This window comes from Nematostella vectensis, chromosome 9, assembly GCF_932526225.1.
Source record: "Nematostella vectensis chromosome 9, jaNemVect1.1, whole genome shotgun sequence".
NCBI lineage: Eukaryota > Metazoa > Cnidaria > Anthozoa > Actiniaria > Edwardsiidae > Nematostella > Nematostella vectensis.
Window position 1 is genome coordinate 13,189,910 of NC_064042.1, and position 11,549 is coordinate 13,201,458.

An 11,549-nucleotide genomic window follows, 5' to 3' on the forward strand; every position below is an offset into this window, starting at 1 on the left:
AGGACTTAATTGTATTTGTGATACCAATTAACAAGAGAAAATGAATGAAGTAAGGAATATCATACTTCATCATTTTATTCATAGCCGTAGCAGGGGGGGGGGGGGGGGGGGGGGGGCACGATACAGAAACATTTAGCATTAACTGGTCATTTTCTTAAAATTTTCGAAAGGTATTTGGGGACAAGCCCCTAGTGCCCCCCCCCCCCCCCCCCCCCCATCCCCTACTATTAGACATGTATTAGATGATTCTTTAAGATTTGATATTTACTTCTGAATAGAAATAGAATTATTTTCAAGACCTTTTACAGGCTGTTTATTAATCTTGTTCCAGATGAATTTGCTTACCATTAGTTTTTGAACAAATGTTAATGACAAAGAAACTGATTTGCAGAGAATATATCATCATTTCTCTTTCTGAAACAAATAAATTTAGAATGCAAGATATTTATTTCTTACATTATATTTTATAATAAAAGCCACCAGAACACAAAATACAGGGAATGTTTAACAGGTTGATAGAGATTTGGCTATCTATATAGTGCTGATTCAAGTGCGCTTTAGTTTTCTTTGTAAATCTACCTTTTCTTGAGCTCAAGCTCGCAATCTGGGCTCGTTGGTAGCAATGTACACTGGGTCTCTGAATGTGGGCTGTTTTTTCCCTAAAGAAAAAGAACTCTTGGCCCATGCACATTACCCTCCTAGCCTGCGTTGACAGCCGAACTGGCGAACTTATGCTGCATTTACACCAAAGCCATGTTTAGTTCAATAAGGTTTTTCTTTGCCTGATAACTTGCCAAGTTTCTCATTGTGTTGAATTCTTACTAGCTAAATGATCACTTAGTAAAAGACAGCACAGTCTATCCAGTTTTGTCCTTGGTTCTGTCTGCACCCTAGCCCGTTTAGCTCTCAAGCTATTCTAGGGTGCCCGCACCGAAGTTTTGTCCCCCCTTGGTATGCAACTCTAGGTTTTTTTTTTTTTTTTTTTTTTTTTTTTTCTTTTTTTCTCTCCTCTCCCTATCAATAAATATATGAATATAAAAAAAAACAAACAAAAAAAACAACCTATGTAACACTTAATTTTGTGTGCAAATAAAAAAAAGATGTCCACTCTTGGGAGATTGAGATTTTAAGCCATTTTAATTAAACCACTTTTCAACACAGGCTACATCACCTCTACCCCGTAGGGAAACAATATCAAAGAGTCGTCCAATCAGAATCGAGCTCGTTTTTTGACCCGCTCGCATGCAAATATCATTTCCAAAACAGCTGCAATGTACGCCTACGGAATGGCAGGAAAACCTTATTGAATACGGCTTGGCCTTTTCTTGCTGCCTTTGATCGACTAAGTATCGAGACTGCTTTCTTCACCATGTCTTTGAGGAAAGTTTTAAACGCTACGTCAGGTAAAGTGTCTTTTTAAAAAGCTAACATGTGGTTTGTTGTACATGTTTTGCGCTTTCGCCACATAGATGGCCGCTTATATTTTGTTCCTAGGGAAAAGGGTAAACGATCGCAATGGTATTTACTTACTAAGAAATGGTGGACACAAATCAGATGCCTTCTTTTGTGGGGGAAAGAAATGGTAGCCACAAATCGAATGGCTTTTAGCTGTGTGAATGTTCGGGTAAAATACCTGATAAATTATCGGGTAAAAAATACCGGATAATAAACTTAGCCTTAAATATTCCATTTTAATGATTCGATTGCTCTTCTTATGGAAATATAATATATTCAATTCGTATACTTATTAAACAGCGGAGAACGAATAACTTCGTAATTCGATTAAGCTCTCTTTTAGTTAAAAGAAAGAGTAATTTGCCCTCCAATTTTTTTAGATCATCCGTTCGAACGTTTGTTCGATTGTTGTTCTATTGTTCAATGATTGATAATTTTGTTCTAAACCTGAATTTTGCGAGAAGGGCAAGACTTCGCAAGACTAATGCTTTTTTTTTGTTTGTATTTGATTTGAAAAAAGGTTAAATGCTCTCCGACGTTACAGACGATGGTTAATCAAGCAGAAAAAAAAGTTTTAACATTATTAAAGCCGCATTGTCACCAGTTTACTTCCGGTAGATTACGTAAGAATCTCCGATGATTTTTAACGGAAAACACGAACAATATTTCAGAACATTGAAAGCAGTGTGTCTATTGGAAGTTTCTTTGAGGATGTGACTGCTAATTTAGAGCGGATGGCCTGTTAAATATCTCGGATTCGAATAGATTCTTTTGTCTTTTAACTGTTGAAGTTTCCGTCGGACCTCCGGAAGTAAACTGGTGACAATGCGGCTTTAATACTCGAGTGTGGGAGGGGGGCTTCCCTTGGATAGATACTTCCCCAGGCGCATGCATGACTGAGTGAAGACGCAAAAACCTTTGCTCTGTTAAATATATCGAATTTGCCGCTTTATCTTATGGACGCCTTCCTCTGCTAGAAGAAAAGATAGAAAGGACGCTGAAAGTTTGGGTTTGGAGGATAAAGAAAATAGAAGCCCCGAAGCGAAATGAAGCATAGAGAAACGGAAGGCGACGAGGTATTTGAAGCCTTAAAAATATGGCTGCCGGCGTAGCAAACTAACTGGAGCTAATCTCCAGGCTTACAGGGACTAAAGTCAAAGTGGGGTGCATAGAACAAACATCTGGTAGTCGTTGATGCGAAGGTGAACTCAATGAAGCATTGGAGGGAGTTAACTTAAGCATACAGTATATTAGAAAAGCCAATGCACAAGTTGTTGACATCGACTAGGGACTACAACACAAAAGTAGAGTCATTGAAAAGTGAGTAGAACCAAGAAGTTCATAAGAAAGATATTGGGAAAATTCAAAAGGAGGAGCTGTAAAATGACGCGAGAGAATTTACGGTTTCATGGAATCATTGAACAGGAGGGGAGTGAGTAAGAAACGGAGGAGCTGCTGAGAGAGTTCTTGAAGAGTAAAGTGGGCATCGAGGAAAGGGACAGGCCAGCTGGGACGGGAATTGGTATTTCGCAAGATTTACCAAAATAAATTTTGGATGAGAGAAAAAAATGCTGTTGATGGTCAAGAGGGAAAATCAGCTTTCTTCAGCAAGGCTAGGTCAGATTTGGACTCATTACTTATTAATAGTAAATTGGTCCAAATTAAATAAGAAGTACTGTAAAAATTATTATTTTTGTCCTAAATTTCCCAATACTTTTCTTTTGGTTATATAACATAATCATTCAAATTCTGCCAAGCGGCATGAAAGATAATAACTTATATCTAGGAGCAAGACACTCCTTTCTCAGTAAAGTAGTGTTTACTATATGGGAAAAGAATAATTAAGTTAAATAGGACATAGCTATATCCCAACTGGGCTTAAACCCCATTTTGCAATGGGAAAACTTAATGTCCTCTATACCAAAGAAATGAAAAGAGATCATAAAAGCCTCTGTTGACAAGGATGTAGCCAAAAAGTTGGATGCTCTGAAACTTTATTTTAATGACATCTCAAAGCAAAAAAAATATCGCTTTTTCACCCAACTAAGATTCAGATCCCCGGCATCACAACCTAACATAGAAAAAAGGATTGGACAGATATGTTAGAGAGGGGCATTATCTATAAAGCAATTTCAATACAAGATTCTGAACAACATCTTATTCTTCAATAAAGACCTTGACAAATTTAAGTTAAAGGATTTGCCAACCTGTAGCTACTGCTACAGCTACCAAGAGACTATAAAAAGTCTATTTATAGAATGTGTTGAAGCTTGAAATTTATATTTTAAGATATGCCATTGGCCATGAACAAATGCTAAATCACATTTACCACCATTATATCTAGAGACCATTTTACTGGGGATAGACGAAATTAGCCAAAGTACAGGAATGAAACTGTTACTATTAAATATTTACTTTACAAAAAGGGATTCTAATTCAAGACCACCCTTGATGTCTTTTCTCAATTTGCTGATCCATTACAAAAATTGAGAAAACTATAGCCAAAAAGAAGGGAAAGCTAGATACTCAAATAGCTGTCAACCTCGCTTTAGGAAAAATCTTGAGAAAATACAGTGAATGTATCAGAAGTACCAAGATAGCTTATGTGGGAGAATACAGCAAATGTATGAATATTTTCAAGAAAATTAGGCTTGAGAAAAGGTTCAAATTCTTGAGTTTCCTGTCAAATGCTGGCAGATGATACTATGTACTCATCTTAAAAAAAAAGTGGGGACTTAATTAAGCCATTAGACCACGCTTAGTAGTACTTAGTGGTACATATCATGCAGTAGTACGTCATATTTTTTCTGTAATATTCTTAGTTTATAATTTAATTAAAAGTAATGTATATAACTTATTGTATTGTTAATTGTGTGTAGCTAACTGTGAAAAGGAACCTGGAAAGAAATATTTCATAAAAAAACTACTTCCCCTGTAAAAAAAAAAAACAAAAACAAGAATAAGGGCCTGTTTGCACTAGGCGAAATTATTCTGTTTGTTTTGCATATCTGTCAAAACTTGTATTGCAAGCGATGAAACCAAAAATTGTTAGAGTTTAAGCTGCATTGTCACCAGTTTACTTCCGGAGATCCGATGGAAACCTCAACCGTTAAAACACAAAGAATCTTATGCTATTTAAAACGCCATCCGCTCTAAATTATCAATTTGCATCCTCAAAGAAACTTTTAGTAGACACAATGCTTTCTATGTTTCCCTTGAGAAAATTCTTTTGTTTCTTGAAAGCGATTGCTAATCAAACCCTCAAAGAAACTTCCAACACTGCTGTCAATGTTCTTCCTTGAAAAAATTCTTTTTGTTTTGTTGAAAGCAATTGCTGATCAAAAATGACAAATTCAAATGTCAAAAACATAAAAAATGGCCCAAAGAACATGTGCCACCTTGCATTCAAGTGAGATGTAAAAGATTTGCTTTATTTTTTTCAGGTTTGACATGATTTACCCCTGAAAAAACCCCACAAAGGAACACATCTCAGTATGGCCAAGGATCACAAACAAACATCTGCTCTTCAAAATCTCTCAAATATTCCTTATGATGATCAACTTTTCAATGCAAGCCACAGATCTGCAAAGCCCTTATCTCCATCTGACCAGAGCTGTTGTGATGGGAAGGGGTTCCACATGCATCCCAAGCGATACCTTGTCGCTGTTCTAGCACTCTTAGGCTTTGCAAATGTATATGGCATGAGAGTCAATTTAAGTGTAGCATTGGTTGCTATGGTTTCTAACCATACAAGGTTGCGGGATGGAAAATGGGTTGATGAGATGCCTGATTTTGAATGGGACTCCAAACTACAAGGCAAGTAGTGATCTTGGAATCTGAGAATTGAAAACTGTGGGGATAAACTTCTCACAAATAGCTCTAAAATGCTAGGAATAATTTGATCTAATTCCAAATTCCCTTTTGTTATTTGAAATCTATTAACAATCATGTTCTCAAGCGAAATTCTTTGGTGACCCTGTGTTATGTTTGTGAGTTTGACTGACCCTAACCCGCCCCCCCACCCCCTTCCCCCAAAAAAATATTTTTTTGCAACAGACCATCACCATTATTATGTTCCATTCAGTCTCTTTCATATATACCTTCTAGCTGTTTTGAATGTCTGGTTTGATGGATTTAATTAATCAGAATTTAATTTAATTTGTTGATATTAGAATTTGAAAAAGGAATTTCTAAAGCTTCTTTATGGAAATTTGCCTAATGCCACTATGAATATGCGTGCTTGGTTGATGATGGAATGAATGATAATATGCATTCAATCCAAAATATTCTTTCTAGCTTATATTAAAAGGCATTTTTAATTTCATTCAAAATCATTATATCCACAGGAATTGTCCTTGGCTCATTTTTCTATGGTTACATTGTGACACAGCTTCCTGGTGGCTTGCTTGCCAAGAGATTTGGTGGAAGGAATCTGTTTGGTATTGGAATATTCTGCACTGCCGTTTTCACTCTTCTGACACCTGTAGCAGCGCACGCTCATGTTGGTGCATTAATTGCACTCAGAGTACTCGAAGGCCTTTGTGAGGTATGATCAAATTACCACGGGCTATTGGATAATTTGACTACAAAATTATATCAAATGTGTTGTTAGTGTTGAATGAAGTATCCCCACTTTAACTGCATTTATTTGCCGTGGTTTCGCTCCTACAGCAGGCTCTGTCCCTAAGAGCTTGCGACCTTTCAAATGATGCGCTGTGTAATTGCAGCTGCCACCTGGTAAATAAATAACTATTACTATATTATACTATTACCATAGTTATATTATAGTGGGGCAGAGAAAAGACGCGATGCTGGGGCTTGAGTTACTCATTTACCTGGTGGCGGTGGTGGTTACACAGCATATCATTTAAAAGGTAGCAAGTTCGTAGGGACAGAGCTTGCTGTAGGAGCGAAACCAAGGCAAATACATCCAGTTGAAGTAGGGATACCTGCTTTATTCAACACTAACAAGACATTAGACTTCATTTCGGAGTCAAATTATCCTATAGCCCGTGGTTCACCAGGCATTCATGGGTATTTTTTTCTGCTAAAAAAAGTATGTATTGAAGGCTATTTTGGAAAGAAATTCTGTGAAGTAGGCAATGATGCAAGATGGAGTCTTTATGGGATACTTTAAATGCAAAAAGTCTAGAGCTCGTCCAATCTATACCTAATTTCTGTTGGCCATTTTGGGTTGAAGCTTTTATCACTTCTAGAAGGAAGTAGTATAAATAAGATCATTTTTTAAAGGACATTTCTTTTCATTTCTTGCTTTAGGGTGTAGTATTCCCTGCCAATCATGCCATTTGGAGTAAATGGGCCCCTCCACTTGAACGCAGTAAGCTGACAACTATAGCCGTGTCAGGTAAACAATTATCTTCCAATGCATCTGTTTTTTTTTTTCTCTGTTAAAGTGACTTCCTGTCTGTTTTTATAGTATTCTCTGATTCTAATCCACAGGTGCACATATTGGGACAGTTCTAGCTATGCCATTGTCAGGATTTCTTGCTCAGCGGTTTGGCTGGTCAACAATATTTTATGTGTTTGGTAAATTCATATTTTTCTGAGTAGTAGCCAGTATCAAGGCCCCTTCTATTAGTTACTTGCCTCGGTCATGATTCATTAAAAAAATAAATTATATAGTTACTATTTTAGGTAGAAATCTCTGTTTTCCATCTTATTGCTCCAGTCATGATCATATTATTGTCTCATTGTTAGCGATTTTGCCTGGTAATAGTTTATTTCTGGAAATGACTGAAAAACCCCTGAAATATGTACAAGAAAGACATGATTCATGTCAAAATTTGTACTACACGCCTACAACTAACACCAGCTTCTGTTTAGGTGTTTTTGGAATCATTTGGACGTTATTGTGGTTTAGTATCGTGAAGAACTCCCCTTCAGAAGATCCAAGAATCACAGCCAAGGAACTGAACTACATCCTTAGCACCTTGGGACGAGATGCCGCAGACACCAGGGTGTGTGCATGGGAAAACAATGCAGTTGCCCAACACCCCCCCTCAAAAAGGCCGAGCAAAAGAAAAATAGCAACAATTGACATATTTTTCAGAATACACAAGCACCACCCCCCTTAGCGGCCAGAAAGTGGTCATTTCTTTTTCAGGAATCTCCAAATTTTATGCTTTTTCCATATGACACTTATGACCCCCTCCCCTCTCTCCCATCCCCCTCAGCCATTCCTGGGTAAACGCTTGTGCCCCTCCCCTCTTTATTTCAAAGTGCCCCTTATGTTTGTTTTCTTTACTCCATCAATGTTAGTAATCCCATCTCTCATCAGTAGTCTCTCATTAATCATGCTAGCGACACACTTTGTAGGGAAATTTTTATAGTTGAAAATATTGTAAACTCCTGATTTTTTCTTTTTTTCTCTTTTAGTGTCATATATTTATGTTTGATGGATTTTAAACCACCGTATTTCAGGACCTGAAGATCCCATGGAAAGCCATCTTCACTTCTGTCCCCGTGTGGGCGATAGTGGTGGCCCACTTTAGCGAAAACTGGGGTTTCTATACCATGTTAACAGAGCTTCCTTCATATCTCAAACACAGGCTGCAGTTTGATATCACTCATGTAAGTCAAGAAGCGCCTCCACGCTTGGTTAACCATAAGCTTCAAAGCCCTTCAAAACATAGTGTGAAAATAGCCTCCTCTGCAGGGTCAAAACATAGTGTGAAAGTAGCCTTCTATAGCGGTTTTTTTTTCGATGCGGGGTTCCTGTGGCGAATAGAGGAGAAAAATGACACAAGAGGGGAGGGGAAACAGAAAGAGATAAACTAAGGAAATTATTTCTATAAAAGCTAACGTAGTTAGAGGAGTTCACAAAGCAAACGACCGCGTCCGCAATTGACCGTGAAAGTTAGTTTTCACGTCCTGATTTGGTGGAAAATGGCTTGAACATATCAAACAAAACTCATATCCACGTGCAGCTATTGAGTTCTTAAGCTACTTCTATGGTTTTCTGCCGTCGTCGTCCACGTTGTCGTCATCATTACTTAAGGTCCCTAATATTGCTGGGCGGAGGTCTCGCTAGTGTTTCTCTAGCATTATTGACGCTGTTTGTACGGGGGTCTAAATTATGTTAGTTTGCTGGAGATAGAAGCGTACACCATTAACACGCAAGCTCGAGAGGCTGGGAGAACACCATAGTAGTATACTGAAATAACCAAAACGCCGCAGCCCTTGACAAGTCGAACAACAGAATACTACTAGTCTGACAGCTCTTTTGTCGTCTGAATATTTCTTGTAATGTCTAATTTTCCGGGCTGTCGTGTACCCTTTCTTGTTATTTCTAACTTTCTTTCTGTCTATTTTTCAGGCTGGCTTCATCTCCGCCCTACCGTACTTGATCATGTCCATCTTCGTGCAGCTAGGCGGACATCTTGCAGACTGTCTGCGACGCAAACAGATCCTTACCACCACCGCAGTGCGTAAGACATTCAACACCGTCGGTAGGTACTGGGGGACATAGTGTGTTTATGATATACAGGGCAACATTACTCAATGCTAATTGGCTAAGAGCGAGGGGATTTTTTTCTTAATCAAGGGAAAAATTACTTTGTAGCGATTAGACGCACGCGCGCTTTGAATTTTACCCTCTTATATCCTCGTTTTCCAAATTGCCCGCGCGAAGACGATTACGGAAAACATTGAAAATACACTTGTGAAATAAATCCCAAATTTTACTTGGGCAATGTTATTTTACTTTTACTAATACTGACACCGTTGGGACCTAAGTATCTGTTCTCATTCATTGGAACCCTGTTAATAAGGACACCCTTCGGACCTGGGAATCTGTTCTCATTTATTGGAACCCCGCTAATAAGGAAACCATTAGGCTCAACAAAATGTCTTATTAATCAGTTAAGGCTTAAGATTTTCAGAGGTGTCATTGATAACGGAGGTGCAGGGCTCCAGTGTAGTAATAAAAGGTTACCACCAATGTCTTCGGGTCAAGCTAAAGACAAAACGTCGCAACAATAATAAAAGCAGGAACAACCACTAAAAGTTAACAGTTGTGCGTTAAAGAATGTCGATCAACCACTCCTTTTCTTTTGTTCACAATTGAAAATACAGCTTTCATTTGCAAGAAAATTTTTCAAAATAACCATCCACGATTGAAGTCTGATACTTAATTAATGATATTTGATTGGAAGATTATCAGTTACATGCTTGAATTAGCCGATGGAAATGGATTCTTTGAGTCACTCGGTAGATTGTGCGGGAATATTGAATGGCGGCGTGATTGGCCTTCCTTAAGGTCCGGAAATAACTTATTGGTCTTTCCATGCGGAGTTTAATTTCCATAGTCAGTTATGCTCTTCCATGTCTGCAGGTTTCGTCACACAGGCGATCTGTCTTGTCGCCGCGGGGTATACCACTGACTGGATGACCGCGGTCGCATGTCTTACTGTTGCCGTCGGGGTGGGCGGGCTCGCGTTCAGCGGTTTCTTTGTCAATCATCTGGATATCGCGCCACAGTTTGCGGGAATCCTGCTAGGAATCAGCAACACTGTGGCCACCATTCCAGGAATCTTTAGTCCCCTTCTAACGGGCTACATTGTACAGACTCAGGTACGGGGAATTCGTAGAATGCCAATTACATTGTTAGGATTAGGGTATCACACATATAGATGTGATTTAGCCGTCACTGAATGGGTTCTTGGAAATAATCCAGTTCCATATTTTTCTATGACCACGTGATATGCTTTTATGAAAATCGTAGTTCTGTATTTTTGTAAGATGATAAGGAAATGTATTCATATGACAGTAAGTTCTTAGAAATGAGGTGCCCAAGAAAACTTTGAACTCCATTTAAATCCTAACCCTGTGTTTTCCCAGGCTGCGGTCGAGTGGCGGATCGTGTTCTATATCGGCGGCGCCATTTACGCCGCGGGTGCGGTATTTTATGCGGTTTTCGCTTCCGGGGAGAAACAGACGTGGGCTGACGACCAGGAGTTTTATGAGGAGATCCTTATGTCGCACGAGGCTGAGGAAGAAGACGACGGCGAGTAGATTCGTTATTTAACAAATAAATCTATTTTTTGCGTGCGTCTGTCCTAGACAGATGCACAGATGACGTCACAGCGTGGCCTAAATGAAAAAGTACCTACGACAGTCGAGTTGCGTGACTGTTGTTTATAGCACAATGTGACGTTTTTTTTCTGCATCTGTTAGAGTACAGAGGCACAGAACAATGACATCTGTGTGTTTTATACACAATCAACAATGACATCTGTGTGTTTTATACACAATAAACAATGAGATCTGTGTGTTTTATACACAACCAACAATGAGATCTGTGTGTTTTATACACAATCAACATGTTTATTTCGTAATCTAGTTTTTGGGAGCGCGCGCCATGCTGACGCCAATCGAGCACGTGTCCTCTAATAACACATGAACCCTTGACCAATCAGAGCCAAGCATGTGTGTGTCCTCTAATAACACATGAACCCTTGACCAATCAGAGAGTGCGATTTACGAGTGTCGTTGTATAATTACCAATTATACCATTTCCATTGAGGTGGATAGTGGCGAAGCGGGCGAATAAATTTTTAAAGCCACTATCCGCCGAAATGGAAATGGTATAATTCTTTTAGTATATAAAACGAGCTTTAGAGCAATTTTCTTTTCGGAAACACTTGCAAATCTGCTGTTACACCCGCCATTTTGATTTCGGGGCGCAGGAAAATATCCACCTCCTAGGAGGTGTATATTGCATTTAATCCCGTGTTACTCAACCAATCAAATCGCTTTTTCTTGCTAGGTCCCCGAGTTTTATATACTAAAGACTGTTATACAACGACACTCGTAATTCGCGAGCTCTGATTGGTCGAGGGACCGTATGTTATTAGAGGAGACACGCACGATTGACGTCAGCATGCGCGCGCTCCCCAAAGCTAGATTGTAAAATAAGATAACATTTTTATTGTTGTATAAAACAAATAGATCTCTTTGTTTTGTATGTGTGTCCTCTAATAGATGCACAGATGACGTCACAGCGTGTCATGAGCAAAAAAGTACGCAACGAGACGCTGTCGAGTTGCGTGACTGTTGTTCATGAAACGCTGTTA

The 11,549-nt window shown here is 38.8% G+C and overlaps 1 protein-coding gene across 1 annotated transcript; it reads left to right on the forward strand.

Annotated features, from left to right (window-relative positions):
- The first annotated feature begins 1,235 nt into the window (after positions 1 to 1,235).
- On the forward strand, positions 1,236 to 10,769 carry LOC116614149 (sialin). The gene is made up of 10 exons (XM_032374809.2): positions 1,236 to 1,403; positions 4,899 to 5,271; positions 5,802 to 6,001; positions 6,733 to 6,820; positions 6,916 to 7,002; positions 7,300 to 7,433; positions 7,897 to 8,046; positions 8,792 to 8,924; positions 9,809 to 10,047; positions 10,315 to 10,769. The coding sequence occupies exons 2-10, from the start codon at positions 4,950 to 4,952 to the stop codon at positions 10,486 to 10,488; spliced, it is 1,527 nt and encodes a 508-aa protein (XP_032230700.2). The 5' UTR covers positions 1,236 to 1,403; positions 4,899 to 4,949; the 3' UTR covers positions 10,489 to 10,769.
- Positions 10,770 to 11,549: the final 780 nt, after the last annotated feature.